Source organism: Ursus maritimus, unplaced genomic scaffold (genome assembly GCF_017311325.1).
Source record: "Ursus maritimus isolate PB19 unplaced genomic scaffold, ASM1731132v1 scaffold_26, whole genome shotgun sequence".
In the NCBI taxonomy this organism is placed as follows: Eukaryota; Metazoa; Chordata; class Mammalia; order Carnivora; family Ursidae; genus Ursus; species Ursus maritimus.
Window position 1 is genome coordinate 24,289,211 of NW_024425119.1, and position 19,325 is coordinate 24,308,535.

The following is a 19,325-nucleotide window of genomic DNA, read 5'->3' on the forward strand; positions in this document are numbered from 1 at the left end:
AGGTCGGTAGGGGAAGAAAGGGATAAAGAAAGGGGGGTAAACAGAAGGGGGAATGAAGCATGAGAGACTATGGACTCTGAGAAACAAACTGAGGGCTTCGGAGGGGAGAAGGGTGGGGGAATGGGATAGACTGGTGACGGGTAGTAAGGAGGGCACGTATTGCATGGTGCACTGGGTGTTATACGCAACTAATGAATCATCGAGCCTTACATCGGAAACCAGGGATGTACTGTATGCTGACTAACATAATATAATAAAAAAACAAAATAAAAAAACAAAAAAAAACAAATCCACACCGGTATCCACATTTCCCCTGCTGTGAGGAGGTAATTCTCCCAGGAGGTGATTTTAGCCCAAGGACCAGTGTGAAAAGGGAGTGGGCTAACCCAGGGGAAATCTGCATCGAGGTGTAAAAACCAGAATTTTCCATTAAATTGAGTCAAACTAAGTTCAACGACCAATCTCTGTTCCTATAAATCTACCTGCATCAAGTTTGGTTTCTGTGTTTCTCTGTTTGGTATGTGGCCAACTCCATGGAATGCACCCGCAGCTCTGTTGTTGCGGAAAGACACAGGAGAGGCTAAAGCGCACGGAGTTCTGGCCTGCCGTGAAGCTAGAGGCTTTCCCGAGACTTCCGCAAAGCACCACGGCTGACCGGTCAAAGGCAGGGTGACTTGCAGACGTCCATCACACTCCCCTCCACATGCAAACTCCTGCCCTTCGTGCCAGTTACTCTTACTGGAAGAGGAACTCATTGTCCGATTTCCTTCGCTCAACCTTTCCTCCGATTCCAAGCAAAACAAAACAATTCTTGCCACACTGCTTCAAGGAACTGTGGCAGACTGGAAAATGCCCACATGAGCAAAGAATTCTAGTCATGGTTTGCATGTGATTCATGCAACTCATTGATTTCAGCCGTTGCATGCTTCTTTGTCTTCTGAGGGGGAACTATCATTTTGAAGCACTGTGCGTTAAGAACCAGAGAATGCTAGACACCAAATGCCCTGTGCCCACTGAGCCCAAGCTGGGCACCAGACACAATATAGATATACCAGTAGGTGTTGGCCAATTGGGGACCGAGCCCACCCCCAATAAATGCTGGGCACGATGTTCCATTTGAATTAGCACAGTGTGGTTCAAGCCCCCAATTTTTTGTCCTTCACGTCTCACTATGTAAAACAGCAATAATAATGACTTTCATACCAATGGATAGATTACACAGACACGTGGCAAGAAATGAAAAAGGCACTTGAAGTATCACATACAAAAAAGTTCTACAAACCCCATTTTATTCATAATTGATAACTTATACTTCTCTGGTCTTGACAGATTCTATTAGGATCATATTATTTGAGGCAAATATAGTAATACTCGACTGCAGGAAAGAAAAAGTCTACTGGTGATGATATGAGAAGTAGTGGTATGATAATTTTATAAATGATTCCAGTCTGTGGAAACAGTCCAGGTCAGAGATGATACTTGGATTTGTTTTCAGATCTCTCCACTTCCACACGCATGTTAGATCCTCTACTTGGTGTCGGTACTGGGTTCCCTTCTACTTGACCAACGATTATTTCAGAGCTAGCCAGTGAGTGACTGGAGGGCCTCAAATGGTCTCAGGCATTTTCTCAAAGCTGGACTTATTTGTCAACTTTTGCAAGTAGAAAGTTCCCCGGAGCTTCCCCACTCCCTACAAATGGTATGCACCCCACGATGGCGCCCATTTTAGTGACCTGCCTAGCTCCTAGAGGCATGTGTGTTTGTGGTTAAGGTGCCCACTCCTCTCTTTCCAATGGTATCACGTGTCACTCATTGGAACGGGTCTGTGGGTTATTCCGTAGTGATTTAAGAACAGCTGAGGGGAGACGCCTCTTACAGCTGCCCTTGCACAGAGCACAGTCTGAGGCACGTTTAAATGGTAGCTCTCGAGTCTGTAATTGGTTACAGCATTACACCTGTGCAATATTTACTTACTTAACCCCTAGTCCACTGGGCCTCTGGAGGGTCGGCCCTTTTCTTCCTATTAACTCTCATTTACTCCTTTTCCCTAACATAGTGAAGATCCGCTCCTCACCTTCCCTGCCCAAATCCCCAGATGGCCAGCCTGTCCACTCAGCTCAACCCGGGCACGTGGGGGCAGGGGGTGAGGCCTAGTGGATTACTGCTTGTAACGAAACAACTATAAACTAAGAAGAGCAGCCAAAACAATGCGTTGTGAGCTGAGAATATGGAAATAAGCACATGATTAGTTCTGACTTGAATGGAACATCTTCCTGATATAATCAATAATCCACTAGAAACTGTATCTTTATCACCAACAGAAAAATTTCAGGAAGCAAGAAAATAGCCCTTTCTAAATGAACTTTCTCAAGGGCTTGAAAAAATAATTTTTACATGTATATAATTTATTAATATTATAATCTTATATGATACAAACACTCTCATCTCATATGATATTATAAATTAGGAGACATACTTTCATTAAACTCTTGGGTCTCAGAATGTAGCATGCAGGGAAATAAAATCTTTTTGGAATTAAAAATTATATTCAGCAGAAACTGATACTTTTAAACTGATATGCATTTTAATAACTAAGGAGTGAAACATTTCCCTTAACATCAGAATCAAAGATTAATGTACTCATTTTAATATCACTATATAAATATAAAAACGTTAACCGAACTTGCCTAGGTCAAATATTCCAGTTGCATTAACAAACATATACATACCAAATATGAACTTATATCAAATGTCAAATTTCCCCATTACTATCTTCTCATGACGTCATGACTTTAAGAGCCTGGAGAGCGACTTTTTTGTTTGCTTTTTTGTTATTGTTTATTTTGCTCTATAATCTCTAAGTAGTTAGGCAGGACAGAAAAACACAACTGAGAAATATTTCAGTTTTGAACAAGTAAGAATCAGGTCAGTTGCAATCTCTTTTGGGTACTTCCTATTCGAGAAAATACGCCATGAAACGGTGAGCTGCCCCTGACAATAGGTGGAGAGGTTAGGCCGTTTGTTGATAGCAGTTATATACTCAATGGCATGGTCCCAGAAAAGAAGAAATAGTTCATCAAGTGAAAAGCAGGTTGCTCTCATCTGGACAAATTAATCTCTTCTGATGTTCAGACATCAAAAATATCTTATTTCATGTTAAAACAGAGGTGGGTTCCTACCCTGGAATAGGATCAATCTTTGCCAATTTCCTCTTCTTCTCCCCACCTGCAAACTCTGTCTAATTAAAATACTTTCATGCGTACTTTCATCTAATACTGTTGTAACAATGACGGTCTTGAATTCAAACAATGACTGCTTTGGTCGACTTTGGTTTGGTGAAGCCATTTTAAAAAAATCAAGTATGTGATATCGTTTAAAGTTTTAATAAAGGATTAAGGGTAACTGAGCCACAGTGAAGTTTCTGTTCCATTTGTTGAATGCCTACTAGGTTCAAAGCTCTGTGCTGCAGGCAGCTTTATATCCCAGTTTCTTAGTATTTTGGAATCATGGTCCTTTGGTGATTGGGAAAGAAAAATATTATGGTGTCACAATAAAGAATTCTTAAGACAGGGAAGTACTGGGGTGTGGGGGTGGGAGGTACCAGTGGATTCAGTTAAGAAACTGTTGCTCTGGGTTTCCACAGCTTGGCTCCAAGTCTACATTTCAACATTGTGGAAGAAGGACTGGTTCAGAAATCATTTATAATCTACCCAGACCGTGATTCAAGAACTTTAAGAGCCAATAGTTTTAAACTAAATGACAACAATCCAAAAGCTTTAAAAATGGTCATAGCAAACCCTAACCAGACCTTAAACCTTGGCAGTAATAACTTGAGAGTTTTAAGATTCTGGAGGTAATTGTTCTTTCCTTGGGGGGCAGGGGCCAGAGGTCAATTTGCAAAGCATCTCCCAGAGTCTGGGGTCAGGGGCCTTGTCCCTTCACCATGCGGCAGTTGTTCCATTACCCGTATATTTGGCTTTAACATTCTAAATGTATAGCCTCTACGAATCCAATGAGCACGGCAGGTTATTTTCTCCCTCCACAAATCCTGGTTGCATAATTTAACCTAAAAACAATTTGGGGAAGAGATGATTATCTTTCTACATTCTGAAAAGCTCTTACCGATACAGTTTAAAATCCACAATTGAAATGCTGTATTTTCTTGAGTATTCAATAAATTTCTTGGATTTTTTCCCCCCTAACTGCAGAGATGGGATAAATAAAACCACTCAATTCCTTAAGCACAGCAAACATGAATCAAACAGCTTTTACTCCATATTTATAAAAGGCAATGTGACCATCGTAAGTTTCTCAATATTCCCTGTCACCTGTAAGCATTTCCATTTAGTATTCTCAATGTATTTTAATAGCATACATATGTTTGCAAAAAAATTCTTCCCCGGGGCTTACCGTCAGCTGTTTCTTCCCCAAATCTTTTAAAATCTTCCCCTCTACATGACTTAAAACATGTTTTGAACGGGTTATATGAAAATCCCCTTTTGTGCTCCGCATTGACAGAGCCCCTCCGAAGCCGGGAGAAAGCAATCACATTCCAGTTGTGCTGTCAGCGTGAGGGGCACGAGCTCCAAAGCACTACGTTCCGAGAGCTGGCAATCCATTGTGTGGCATGTTATAAATAAGAAAATCGCCCCGTGACAGCTACGGTTTGGAAGCATTAACATTTTTCTCTGCAACTCTTCCTTTTAAATCTTTGCTGTTATTTTCCTTAGGAAAACTTAGCCCCTGGATGAATTCCTGTATCGCTAACCTATACGCCGTCATTAAAAGAAATCAATCCCAACCAACCGCGACGAAGGTCGCCGTCAGCACTTAAGCCCAAACTGACTCTTACTGATTTAGCCAAAGGTCGTTCTGTCCCTGCCGCACCCCCTTGCACCCTGCCTCCCCCTACCCTCTCCTTCCATTTCCAGCAAGCTACCTCACGTTACATTAAGAATGCGTGATGTGCGCTTTTAGCTTTTAAGTTTGGTCTTCTCAACCATGAAAACACAGTTATAAATTGTTCTCAGAGCTAAACCACTCAACATCTTGGCACTTGGTTGTTTTTAACTTTCAACAATAGGCACTGTTCACTCCCCTCCGTCTCAGTTCTTTACTCAGCGATCAGGCAGGACACTGATGAAAGGCTAGTCACGGCTTCCCCCCCGTGGTATCAGTGTGGCGGCACGTGATGATTCACATGGGGTGTGTTTGGTCCGAGAAAGCCCAGTCTCTGCTTAGTCTTCCTTTGTTCTGTCATCTGGGGGAAAAGAGAGAGTGCGTTGAGCTGATTTTCTCACTTTTTCCCAGTGTTGGTGGGCTACGCAATGCGGGGTTAATATTTCCCAAGCACCTACAGTCTGTCTGGCATCCTCTAGAATATAGTTGCCAAAAAAAAAAAAAAAAAAAAAAAGGGAAAATATTTTTTTTTAAGTGAATTTCCACAAACAGAGAAAAAAAAAAAGGCAAACCCCTCTCTGTGGTTAAAAACAGGAACCAGGAACCATGGTTCTTTTCAAGCAGCCCTGACTTGTCAGATAATCACCACCATCACTGTAGTCATTTTAATAGCTACCCCAGCTACTTTTGATAGTATTTTTACTACTGCTAATAATTTCACATGATGAACGGGTTGATTATAGCATTGAAATGACAGGTCCCGATGACGATCTGCCTTTCCGATGAGTTTAGTAATTGCTAGGATGGCAGAAAATATAATTTTCTCTCAAAAAGTGCAAAGAGGCCCTTGTATTTTGGCATTTGCTCCTTCTCCCCCGCCCCCCGCCCCTTCCGTAGCGGGAGAAGACTCACACAGGTGGGAATGGGATAGGAGAAGCCTCGACCTGCGGAGATGTGGTTCTCACAACTCAGCGTGGGGGTTCCTTTTTGGAATTTACAGCTCTCTGTGAGTAACAGTCCTGCCCCCAGGAGCCTCAGGTCTCCCCTCACACGAAGTGGTGACTGATTCCACCCCACCAGCTGCAGCTCCAACTTCCCGAGCACACTGACCTGCTCCTTGAGCTCGGCCAGCTGAGCCGACAGCTGTTTGACCAGGCTCATGGTTGATTCCAACTTCTCCTGCAGGTTCCGAATCTCATTTTGTTCACTGTCACCTTCATTGCTAACGAGGGACATGGCTCGCATCCGAGGAAACCAGTCTAAATTCTTCTCCTAAAAGCAAATACAAGGGAGTAAGTATTGGGAGGGAGTCTGGAGTTCCATAAAAGAAGGATTATAGGCGTTCATTAGTATTAACATTTAAATCAGAGTTTCTTAGTACTCAAAGCAAAAGGGACTGTTTCTGGCCAGGCTTGAGGATGTCTGTGGGTGGGAATGAAGTGCAGGTTAGGCTTTGGTTTTCATGAGCTGGGGGAAGATTTTAAATATTGGAACAAACTTCCTATGGGCTCCCAGGGAGGTCCCGGGTAAAGCACTTAGCACAGCACCCTGAACCCAGAGGGCATTCAGTGAATCCTGATGAATGATGAGGTAGGGTCTGGAGGCCGCAGAGAACAGATTCAAGTATGTGTGGGTACAGTGGAGGCATGCGCTGTTTCTCCACACCCCCCCCCCGCCCCAGAAAAGAAAGGGGTGGCAGAATAGAAGGGTGGTAAAAGAAATGTTTCAGTTCCAGCCACCCATGCTAAACTAGTTTACCGCCCACTTCCCCAAGACAGGCTCTGAGCTCTGCTCAGGCAAGGCGGAAGTGGGAGCGCATGGCCCTAGGTTACTCTGTCTGCTCCCTTTGGAAACACTTTATTACAGTGAGGATGAGGTTTCAGAGTTCGACTTCCCCAGAGGGCAAGAGCTGGTACCACTTCTGTTTTTCTAGGCAGACTGGGTGTAGGGGTGTGTGTGTGTGTGTGTGTGTCTGTGTGTGTAGTCCTCCATTGTTGTAGAAACCAGGAGTTCACCCGGTGCCCGGCTCGCTTGAAAACTCTGCTGAACATCATACAATCACCATGCATTACTTATAGTACACTTTTCAATTTTCAAAACAGCTTGCAAGGTAAATCATATTGTCCCCATCTTACAGATGAGACAACGAGCTGCCCCAACAGTTTAAACACATGGACTCTGGGAAACAAACTGAGGGCGTCAGAGGGGAGGGGAGTGGGGGAATGGGATAGGCTGGTAATGGGTAGTAAGGAGGGCAAGTATTGGATGGTGCACTGGGTGTTATACGCAACTAATGAATCATGGAACTTTACATCAAAAACTTGGGGTGTACTGTATGGTGACTAACACAGTATTAAAAATACTATAAAAAAATAAAAGACTGGGCAAAAGAAAAAAAATACTGCCAGGGAACAAAAAAAAATAAAAAATAAAAAATAAAAAAAAACAAAACACCCATTTGACGAGCGAGAGAATGGCAGAGCTGGGATTTGAAGCCAGGTGCGCCTTTCCACCACGGACTGGGAATGTCAGCCTGCATGGCTATTTGCCTCCCTATTTCCCTAGGTCCCCTTTCCCAACATCCCTAGTGCTGATCTCCCTGCTTAAGATTTCTCCCACTTCAGAAAAACCCACTGCAGTGGTTCCCATGACTTCTGCCTGGCCAGTCACTAGAAAGAGGGTCCACAGAGTATTTTCCTCCCCTGAGGTTCAGTGGGAAGGCCTGACTTCTCTCTGTCCTTCTGTCTCAATCTCCTCTAACTATGGGGTTGTTGCTGGTGTTCTGCAGTTATTGTCACCGCTCAGAAAACAACAAGTTCTTTATGGTTCCCTACCCCCAATGCGATGAAAAGGGCAGATAAAGAATTAAAGAGAAAACATATTGAAGAATTTGAAACTGCATTTAAACAGCTGTAGCTAATTAGCATGTCAAAGGAGGATGGTCACTTAATTTGAAGTGCACAGTGACAACCAAATTCATTCATTCAATCAATCCTGCAGCATCTTTTGCCCGGTACGTAGAGGTGAAAATCAGATAAGATATCTGCTCCAGGGGGGCCTGTGGCTTACGACAGCCTTCCACGAAAAGTGGACTGTGCACTGTGTATATCAAAATCCTCAGGGGTTGCCTGTTAAAACTACAGATTTCAATCCCACTACCTCTTTCCAAATCAGAGCATCTTTGGGGATGTACGTGATTCCTACGTGCACTCCAGCTTAAGAACTCTGGTCTACGCAGACAAAAAAGATACATGATAGTAGCTGGAGTAGTGGCAGGGTAGGGAGGTGGACTGAAGGAGAAAGATCGGGAATAGCTCTTGTGGGGAGTGGGAAGAGGAAGCCAAATAAAGACCCATTAAATGCTTCTAGAGCAGGATGGGTGGCCTAGCAAATTGGGAGACCATGCCTTGTAATGACACCCGCAAAAACCATGGTTTTCCAACAGCCTGGCTGATGTGCAGGTGAGGCAGAGAGCTGGACTGATGCAGGACGGTGTGTCCTGTATCAGAAAGACACGGTGCTGGGAAGTCAGCAAAGTGCTGTCTGGAGTGAGCGACGCTAACGCGTGGCCTGGTAGGTAAGATGGAGGAGAACAGACCTGGGCTCCCTGCTCCCTGCACTCAATCCTTAATCCTTTCCACAGCCCACTTAACTCAGTTCTCTTACCTGTTTAGTATCTATATTCTTTACAGTATTATCGATGGTCAGAGCTTTATAAATGAAGAAACTGAGGCTAGCACATGGTTTAGCTGGGATCCCAACCCAGACCTGTCTGCATCGAGGACTCTTGCAAGGCAAGACAGAAGACTGTGGACAGAAAGTGGAATGATAAAATCAAAGATTCTGAAGGTAGAACAACTTTAGGAAATGAAGATTTTAGGGTGAGAGTGCCTTCAATCTGCTAAAATATCAGCGAATTGGGGGAGTTAGTATTTACTGGGTATAGAGTTTCCGTTGGGGAAGATGCAAATTCTCTGGAGAGGGCTGTAGTAATGCAGAGTAATGCAGTAATGTGATTGTACTTACTCCCGTAAAAATGGACACTTAAAACGACAAATTTTATGTTATGTGTATTTTACTAAAATTTTTAAAAAATCACTGAATTTGCAGGGGCTAATCTTTTGGATGAATTGTGCACAAAGTCCCTGAGGTCATCCTGAAGGAGGTCAGTAGTTGGGGTGGATGAGGACGCTGTGGGTGGCCAAGGGCCAAAATCTGTGATGAATGTACAGGAGTGAGCGGGAGGTATCAGAGGGCAGTGATGGAAAAGGGTTGAAAAAGGCATTTTCACATGCACGTGAAGATGCAATGATTTCTTAATGAAGGGCAACCAGTCAGCAGAGCCCTCAGTGGGGAGGGCTTGGGGAAATATGCAGCTGCCAGCAAGTGGGCTAACAGACTAGGGACTGTCTTGGGAGAGCCAAGAAGGCATCATTCTGGGACAGGAGAGGTGGTCTGCATCAGGATAGGGATTCTAGGGGGCACTGATGGACCAGAAGGGCTGGAGAGCCTCAGACAGCTGGGCCTGGACTGAGAAGGTGCTAATGGACATGGTGATAGCCAGGGTCAGGATGGTGAAAACATCGACTTTCAGAAAGTCTCCAAAAGAAACAGAAGGAAACCACTGCTGTGTTGCTTAGCCAATGGCATCACTACTTCAAAGAAAACATGGGTGAGACTCTGTGAAACCACCTTTGAAGAGATCCTATTGTAGGTGTCCCAGGGTTGGGACTCTCCCTACAGATTCTTTCTTCACTTGTTCATGTGTTCATCCATTCATCTACTCATTCTTACTGTGTTTACCACGTCTGTGCTAGGCACTGAGAAAACAATAGAGAGCAAAACCCAGCAGAGTTCCAGTCTAGGTGGAGAGTAAGACTTCTGCCAAAGGTTGGTGAAAGCAAAAGGACAAGCTTGTGCTTGCAGGCTCTATGGTCCTTTCTCGTGGTTCTCCAAAGCTGTTCTCATTTCTAATACCCTTTTGGTTCTCCTCACCTTTCTTTCTGTGGCCGCTTGTGTCTTTCTCTGTGTCTGTCTGTTTGCTTGTGTCTCAGTCTCTTCTCTCCCACGACTGTGCTTTTGTTTTATTCTGGTCTTCCTCTCTACATCAACGGACCATAATCTGAAACCTATATACCGTGTGTAACTAAGACTTTTTTGAGTATTGAATGCTCTGTAGATCCTTTCCTTAATTTTTAAGGAGCGTGACATGAATGTTTTACATCTCTCACTAAAATGGAAAAAAATAACCAACCTAAATTGCTCTCTGCCCTCTTTTTTACAAATAAAGCCAGTCTTTTAAAAATAATGGTCACAACTGATGTTTCTTCAAGTGAGCGCAGGAAGTACATTTTTTCCCACCAAAATTAACTCAAATACAATAGTGTTCTCAGAATAAATGCTGCGTATGCTTTTTCATCGAAAGTGGCTCCCAATTAAATACCCCAAGGTTCCTCTTTCTGCTCTACTGGCACAATGAGCAGCTTCTATGGAAGGCTCAGACTGAGCAGGGTGAGACCTTGGATTTTTGTCTAAGCCAGAACCGCAAGACAGACGTACAGAACAGGACACCACTTTCTTACCCTGTTGACTTGTAATGTGTTTGCCATCTAACAAAGCAGCTTGATTTGATTCGTTATTTCTCAGTTACTCATATGGGCTATGTACGTCTTGTGATTATGCACATGACTAGTAGATTCCCATGCTGACTTCTGTTAGTCAATATGAAATCATTTCCTTCTTCCACCAGGAATGAAAATATTCGAGCACAGGGTAGCATAAAGTCGGAGAAGTTGCAGATTAACTGTTAGGCTCTGAGGTGACAGTGTAAGAACCTCGTAACTTGGTGAGTGGAAATTCAGAGCTTCTTGAGAATTCTAAATGCAAAGGTCAGAGATAAACCAGTCACACCTCTGAGAAAGGACTCGCAGAGCATGCCGACCATCACCCTCTAGCTATCCTTAGATTCTAAAAATAATGTATCTTTCTAGATGACCAGAAATGAAAAAAATCTTTCAAACAGTACATTCAACAGATCGATTTGATCTATTTACTTTTGTAGTTATTCAATAAAATGATTAGGGTGTCAGGTGTCCCTCAAGGTTAGCTGTGCTGTTTTCATGTTTGGTTCTTCAGCATGATCCCCCATTTGTGCCAAAGAGGCAATGTGGTCTGATGGAAAGATCATGGACCTAAGAGGCAGAACACGTGGGTTCTGGTTTTAGCGCAGCCAAAAACTAGCTATGTGATATAAGGGGAAGGGGAACCCTGGCTCTCTGAGTCCCAGTTTCCTCATCTGTAAGACCAGAATGTGACCCCAGGGGGTCTCTGTGTCTCCTCCAGCTCATTCTTCTGTGAGCCAGAAAGTTTCACAAATCAAATTGCTGAGACAAGCCTCAAGCCTGCCAAATGAGCAAACAGAAACATAGCATTGCGGCTAGAAGCGACCTTGAAACCACATAAGCCAAGCTCATCATATTACAAATGCCCAGCCTGAAACCTAGAAAGTTTAGGTTTCCTGTAGGTCTTACATACAGTGACAGATGTCCCTGCACTTGATTTCCACTTCTGGACAAGTTTCTCCACATTACATTGGTGGAACAGTTTTTGTGGAACCTATTCCCGTTGATGCTTCACTGGCCATGGGCTCAAGAACATGTAGGATTGTAATGATTTCTCTCCACATCAGAGCGAGATTAAGAAGTAATGGGATGTGTTTCCCTGATGGCTAGTGATGTTGAACATTTTTTCATGTGTCTGTTAGCCATTTGTATGTCTTTTTTGGAGAAGTGTCTGTTCATGTCTTCTGCCCATTTCTTGACTGGATTATTTGTGTTTTGGCTGTTGAGTTTGACAAGTTCTTTATAGATCTTGGATACCTGCCCTTTATCTGAACACTACATCAAAAACTAATGATGGCTAACTATATGTTGGCTAACTTAACATAATAAAATAAAATAAAAAAGAAGTAATGGGATGGATTTCAGTGAGCCAAGCTTTGGTGAAGTTGCCTCGTGTCTTTTTAGCTCTGCTAGGTACCCATTAAAAGTTGCCTGCTTGTAAGCTAAAGAGGAAGCAAGGACTGTATTCTACATCATAGTAATTGATCCCACTTGTTGGCTGCCTAGCAAGTGTCCGAAACTTTAGTCATGCTCTGGCAAATGCCCACAACAATGCCACAAGGTAGAGACTGTTACCATCCCTGTTTCACAGATGAAAACTCGGAGGCAGGAAAAGGATTAGTTACTTGCCAAGGTCACACAGGTATTGTAAGTGGCTGGGCCAGCCCTTGGCCTCCACCCTGTGCAACTGGAAATCTTGTGCTCCTTTCACTGCACTGGACTACATCTCCACGTCTAATGGAGGGGTCATTGCTCAGCTTCTGAACTTGCCAAGGAAAACAGACCACAGTGAGAATACCATAACTTGAGCCCCCTTGGTTACTTCTGGGGTATGCTAGAGGTTTACTTATTGAAAATGAGAAACACAAAGCCTCTAGGCAGTGTATCAGATCCATATGCAGATACTGATGAAAACGCATCAACACTTGACATTCACGGCAATTTTGCAGAGGGCTCTAAAGTATTGCTAATGAGTGGTAACACGCTGAACATACCGTGTATTGTATTGTCACGGAATGTCAATAAACCATTTAATATAGACCTTCACCTCTGTTTCCACTCTCCCTGACTATGCTTAGAATGTGCTGTCACAAGACCATTTTTGCTAAGGTCTTGGTTACCATCTCTCTTCTAAGCCTTCTGTTTATACTGCATTTTCCAATCTGAAATCATTTACAAAGCCTCCTAGGCTGACAAGTATAACCATTTCCCCAAAGCCTCAGTATGACCCATTGCATTCCTCTCTTTGCCTTCTGGTTTGAAGATGTCAGCAGAAATGGCTCTCCAAAGGAACACTAGCAAAGCAAATACTACCTACTTACTGGAAGGTCCCCGAGGGGAAGCACCATTGCTTCTTTCCAGGAACATCGGACCTACAAAAATAACCTAGAACAAGGATTCTTTGTGAAGTGAAAGTAATCATTTTGGTTAGGGGGAATGCTTCATGTACCCCAACCCTGTGTCTGCTCAATGGAGTAGAAGCACAGGGGGGCTTCTCACCCTCTCACCAACGTGGTGACCTTGATGGCAAGTTAGGCATTACCTCAAAAACTTAAGGGACACCCACAACACTGACATCTGGGTCTCTAGCCTTGTTCCTAGCCTTTAACACTGCACCTGCATATGACAAGTATTGCTCCATGTGGGCAACAAAAAGGCTGGTTCTCATGGGGGTTCAGATGTAGACTCTGGGTTCATGAGGAAGGAAGGATGAGTTGGAAAATGCTCTTACAAACTTTAGGGACTGGAGGGACAGAAAGGATCTACCTGTGTCCTTTGAAATTAAAACACTGTCCTGGATTGACAAATAAATGAAAAACCTGGCAACTCGTTCTATGTGTTAAAAAAATACTATGGAACTGGAAGATTCATTTGCCAGTCCTTACTAACTGTATCTTCCTTCTGTATCTCCCTGTTTGTTCTGTACCCATATCTCCCTCTATCTTTCTTCTGCAACCGGTGGGTTCCCACAAATGTAGTAGAGTACCAAATTTGTGTGGTTTGAACAATTTTAAATGTGGTAGTTATCCAAAGCAAATCTGTATCGAATGATTTTGTAAAGCAACAAAACCCCTTTATAGTGGCACTGTCAGACCTTGAAATATTTTAAAAATCTAAATGCTCAGATACCAAGTCTGCATTCTGTATGTGAAAGTGGTTTGAACGTTACAGAGCACTACACAAACACAAAGTATCCTTGGGCTGCTGTGGCAGGATGTATAGAGGCTGGGGCTCCAACCTTTTAGCTGTAAGGCAACTAATGAATGCTTGGTGAGCAATGACCGCTGGTTTCACTGCTCTGCTCCTCCCTGGTCCCTGTCCATGGCATCACGTCCAGCGTGTGGGTGGGAAGGGGGCTGCTGGCCTGGGAGCCTGTCAAGAAGTATTCATTGATCCAAAAGGCAGAGAAATAGGTCCGGTGAAGGAGGGGTGTATGGTTATGAAAACAACTTCACAGAGCTGTTTATCTCAGCAGGGCGGCAGGTTTGGGATCAAAAGGTGACAGCTGGGAGGGACTGGAGCTGGTCCAACTCTACAACCCCCGGTTTCCTCTACAGCATAGCCGAGGTGGGAGCGGGCATGACCTGTGGCCAGTGTGGGGAGAGCAGGGGGCAGGGATGCTCGCCACCGCGTCACAATCTCACAGGCTCGAGTATCTGCAGAGGTGGAAGCAGAAGGCCCCTCTCTGTGGCTTCCTCACCTTAGCGAGCCAGAGTGAAGCAAGTGGGTGTGGACCTCCTCAGGTGAAAAGGGGGGTCAAAACAGTTCAACAAACATTTATAAAAGTATCTTAGGAAGAGTATTAGGCTCTGGAGTTTCGAAGACTCGCGGGTCCTCTGTAATTCCTATTCTCCGACATTTCCAGACTTATGGGGGAGCTAGGTAGTGGAAAAGGCAGCTGGGAACAAGGGCTGTGGCCTCCTGCAATGGGCGGAGGCCCTGCTTGCACTACGCCGACCAGAAAGTCATTCCCTGACGGTGGAATGCATGCCAGATGGTGGGCCTTGGCTAATTTAGGAGGTTGAGAACTGGGCTCTCCAAACCCTGCCTATACCAGGTAACCTGAAAACGCGTGTTAGAGAGGAGGGCTCTCCATAGTGACCTCAGAAAGAGGTGTTGGTACAGATATGATGAGGACCCTTCAGCTTAGCTTTGTGTCTACGGTGACTAGTGGCTGGTCCCACCACAGACAGCAGGCTGGGCTGTGAGCAGAGAAAACCCACCTTGCTTCCCATTCCTGTTCCTCGTCCTTCCCTCCTTCCCAGCCTCCCTCTTAGGAGCTTCCTGTCCTCCACAAAGAGAGGGAAGGAAGTGGCTGCACATAAAAGCAAAACTACTCGTGAGTTCTCTTTCGGTCCCAGTCTTCTCACCCTTGACACAGCTAACATTGGGTGTCTACACAACACATCAGCTACATCTGCCCATGGGAGGGTTCCCATCTGTCCCTAGCTGACCGGGCACCCAGCGACAGAGCCACTGTAAGAGGGTGGTCCTTGGCTGGGAGGCCAAGAGGGATGGGCCCAACAGTAGCTTAGGGCCGCTGGGAGCTGTGGTCCTGCTGCCAGTAACTAACACGATTGCTAGTCAATAGCCAGAAACACTAAGGGGCAGAAGGCTCTGGCTGTGGGGTACCTGGGAAGTGGGGCAGCTGGGGCGCTATGAGGGATGGGGCATGGACCCAACCTGGAGCAGCATCCAGAGAGAGGGGAGTGGAGCTGCTTTGAGCCATCAGCCAGCTCATTCTGAGATACACGGCAGTACCAGACCTAGGGACTGGAACCCAGTTGTGGGTCTTGATGATGTGGTGAGCAGAAGGCTTGTCTCCGAGAGGCTGTGAGTGAGCCAGGAGCCAAAGGACCACTCAGCATTCCCCTAGATCCCTATTGCTGGTTTTTCTCTATACATGTTAAGTGGGAAGCACTCTGACCACTCGCACATGTGTGTGCCCACGCAGTAAGTAAAACTTTTGCATCAGAGGAGGGTGTCGCGGATGCTAGACAGGTCCAAGGTGCTACCTACAGGCTGCGGTGGGCATGATGCTAAGCTGAAGAGCCAATCATTTCCCTTCCTGCTTTGTGTTTTTCTCTCCTTGTCAATCCATAACTCCACTTAATCTGTATTTTTATCCTTGAGGCTGTAACTCTTTCTTAAACTTTTATTTATTAGTTTCCATATTTTATCTCTTGTTTCTTTTGGCTTCTTTATCAAAAAATATAAATATTTCAGGGCCCTGCATGGCTCAGTTGGTGGAGCGTCTGATTCTTGATTTTGGCTCAGGTTCATGAGATCGAGCCCCACAGTGGGCTCGTTGCTCGGTGGGGAGTCTGCTTCTCTCTCTCTCCCTCTCCTTCTGTCCCTCCCCCCGTTCAAGCTCTCTCTCTCTCAAATAAATCTTAAAAAAAAAGAATATAACTATTTCTTTTCTTCTGCAAATAATTTGAAATATGAGCATTTGCAAGTCTCACTGGGATAGAAATAAAATGAGATCTCTTCACGGTGAGATTGGGGCAAAGTTTCTGAATAGAGTACTGAATACTGGAGTGGGCATTTGTCCAACTTTTGGCCGCTCAGCACATGATGTCCTTCCTGTGTTTGCAGGCACCACCACTCTGGGGTCGTGGTAGGAGGCTGGGTCCAGCATCCGGCTACAGAAGCTGAGAAGGAAGGCTGATATGCTGTCTGTCCTCCCCGTGGCAGTAGAGCCGGTCATGCAACCTAAGACTGGCTCATCAGTTGCTCCCGCCTGAGATTCGGATGAGGAACAAGTGATGCCAAGAAACAATATAGACCTCCTTTTGCTTGCAGTGGTGTCAGCAGTGACGTCTGGCTGTGGTGAAGCCCCCCCGGAAGTCAAGGCCAACTTCCAGGACAAAGCAGCAATCCCTAGGTGGGACCTCCTGGCCAGCTCCCTTCACTGGGATTCTGCCCATATTGAGCCTGATTGCCACCTGTCTCTTACTTCTGTATACCCCTCTACACGTCCCTTTTCTCCCTAAGGTAGCCAGAGCCAGCTGCTGTTGTGTACAATGAAGAACCCTGGCTGGTATAAGTGTCGAGAAATTAATAGGGCCAAGTGCTATTTAACACTGGCCAATTTTGTTCAGAATAAAGATGATAAAACTCAGGAGTGGCTAAGGGCTTTATCCCAAGTCATACAGCTAATTAATTACATAATAATTGTGTTTAGTAACATATAATTATGTAATAATTATATTAATTTTTACAGAGTTAAGTAAATATAATAATCATGGATAGACTCGAAGAACTATGCAGAACAAAGTTTTATCAGTGTTAGTAGTAAAAGCAACAAACTGGAAACAATTTAAGTGTCAACAAATTAGTCAATGATCAAATGTAGTAGGATACATCATAGTATGATGAACGATACAGTCATTATACATCATCGTATAGAAGAATATTTAATGAACTTGGATTCACAATACATATTTTTGTGCCTTTCTTTAACTTATCATGGAAAATTCCAAATTTTAAGTTTGGTGACTAGACTATACCCATCATCTAGCTTCCATGATTCTTAATTCAGAACTAATCTTGTTTCATCTCTACCCCACCCTGAGTTACTCTCTCTCTGATTTTTTTCTGGGCCACCCCCCAGGCCCTCACTTAGCCCTGGGATGACCCTCTTGGAAGCAGCAAGAGGACACAAAACAAGTGTCAGGCCCCAGTCCCTCTGAAATCCTTCACGTATTTGTCCTCACCTTCCTCAAATCTGTGCTTCAAGGTCATCTTCCTCGACTTTGTCACAGGTGGTATTCTGACCCATCTCTCATCCCCCTCACCCAGGTTTACTTTTTCCTCCATACCCGGAATTCCCTTCTAGCACAACCTATAACATACTTACTTATTGTATTTCATGTCTGTTTGCCCTGCTAAAATACCAGCTCCATGAGGGCAGGAATGTGTGCTGTCTCGTTCATTCCTCTAGCTCGAGCACTGGGCATGGTACTGGGAATACTTAGTAACTGTCTGGTAAACTCGGCCACGTTTAGTGAATGAACAAGTACCGAGAGCCTGGTGGGAGTCACCCTGCTCGTGCCAGAGGTTAAACCTCTGTGACACCTCTAGAGTTCTCACTGGTAGAGGGGTCAGGGTCAAATCGGGGGTCAGATTTGGTAGCACGTGACTTCGGGCTGAAATCACTACCAAGAAGAGGAGCTAGCTAGCAATTTTCATTACCGAGCTGGTAACTGATCTTCATTCTTCACTAATTATTTTCAAGTCCTTGGATCCAACCATGCCTGATGCTTCAGTTATTTTATATTTTTATTTATCCCACAGCCCCACCCCTTGCCCCTGACAACCACCAACCTGTTTTTTGTATCTGTAAGCTTGTTTGTTGGTTGGTTGGTTTCACACACAAGAAGGATCATGCTGTATTTGTCTCTCTCTGACTTATTTCACTTAGCATAATGCCCTTAAGGTCCATCCATGTTGTCACAAATGGTTTCACTCTTTTTTTTTATGGATGAATAAAATTCCATTGTGTTTGCTTGTTTGTGTGTGTGTGTGTGTTTATGTGATTGTGTGGTGTAAGGTAGTCGTCCCGTTTCATTCTTTTGCATGTATCTAATTTTCCCAAAATCGTTTATTGAAAGGACTGTCCTTTCCCTGTTGTATATTCTTGGCTCCTTTGTTGCAAATTAATTGACCATATATGCATGGGTTTATTTCTGGGCTCTTTCTGCCATTCCATTCATTTATGTGTCTGTTTTTACACCAATGTTATACTGTTTTAATTACTAGAGCTTTGTAGCATAGTTTGAAACCAGGGAGCATGTTGCCTCTAGTCTTGTTCTTTTTTCTCAAGATTGCTTTGGCTACCTGGGATTTCTCTGTGGTTCCATACAAATTTTAAGATTATTTGTTCTATTTCTTTGAAAAATGCCATTGGCATGTTGATAGGAACTGCACTGAATCTCGAGATTGCTTTGGGCAATATGGATGTTTTAACAATATTCATTCTTCCATTATGTGAGCATGGAGTATCTTCTCATTTATTTGTAATTTCTTCCATTTATTTCATTAATGTCTTATAGTTTTCATTATACAGATCTTTCATCTCCTTGGTTACATTTATTTGTAGGTATTTTATTCTTTTTGATTCGATTGTAAATGACATTGCTTTTTAAATTTCTCTTTCTGATAGCTCATTATTAGCGTATAGAATTCTAGGTACTGATTTTGTATCCTGAAACTTTTCTGAACTTGTTGATTAGCTCTAACAGACTTTTTTGTTTTGTTTTTTGCTTTTTTGGTGGAGTCTTCAGGATTTTCTGTATATAATATCATGTCATCTGCAAATAGTGATAGTTTTACTTCTTCCTTTCCAATCTGGGTGCCTTTTATTATATGAATTAATTATGGAGTCAACAGTTCACAGAGAACAAATTTGTGAACTGCTTAGTTTATAAACTTTTGAGTACCCATTTTGGATTTCTTCTTATACCTTCCATTTGATAGAACCTGTATGACATGGGCACCTAACATATGTCGGTAAAATGGGTAGGTGATTACTTGTTGCCTATGGTGCTAATGAATATAGGCAAGCTGGGTAACCTGATTTTTTTCAATACGATATATTATTAGGATGAACTATTTCTTCTTCTTTTTGTTCTTTACTAATGCAAAGCAAAAATCCTTCATTTCTCTTTTTCTTCAAACCTATATTTAATGAGCACCTACTAGGTAGTAAATACTGTTCCAGGTGCTGCCTAAAACAGTAAACAGCTCAGAAAGAGCCCTTGCTCTTTTGGGGCTTATATTCAAATGGAAGGTGACTAATGA

At 43.7% G+C, this 19,325-nt stretch overlaps 1 protein-coding gene across 1 annotated transcript in view; it reads right to left on the bottom strand.

Annotated features, from left to right (window-relative positions):
* Positions 1-1,272: 1,272 nt before the first annotated feature.
* The window catches only part of ITPR2 (inositol 1,4,5-trisphosphate receptor type 2), a 474,341-nt gene continuing 456,288 nt past the window's right edge, over positions 1,273-19,325 (bottom strand). Inside the window, exons 56-57 of the mRNA XM_040642268.1 lie at positions 6,010-6,171; positions 1,273-5,260 (exon numbers count right to left, since the gene is read on the bottom strand). Coding sequence (XP_040498202.1) covers positions 5,174-5,260; positions 6,010-6,171 — 249 coding nt within the window. The 3' untranslated portion in view covers positions 1,273-5,173. The remainder of the gene's footprint in view (positions 5,261-6,009; positions 6,172-19,325) is intronic.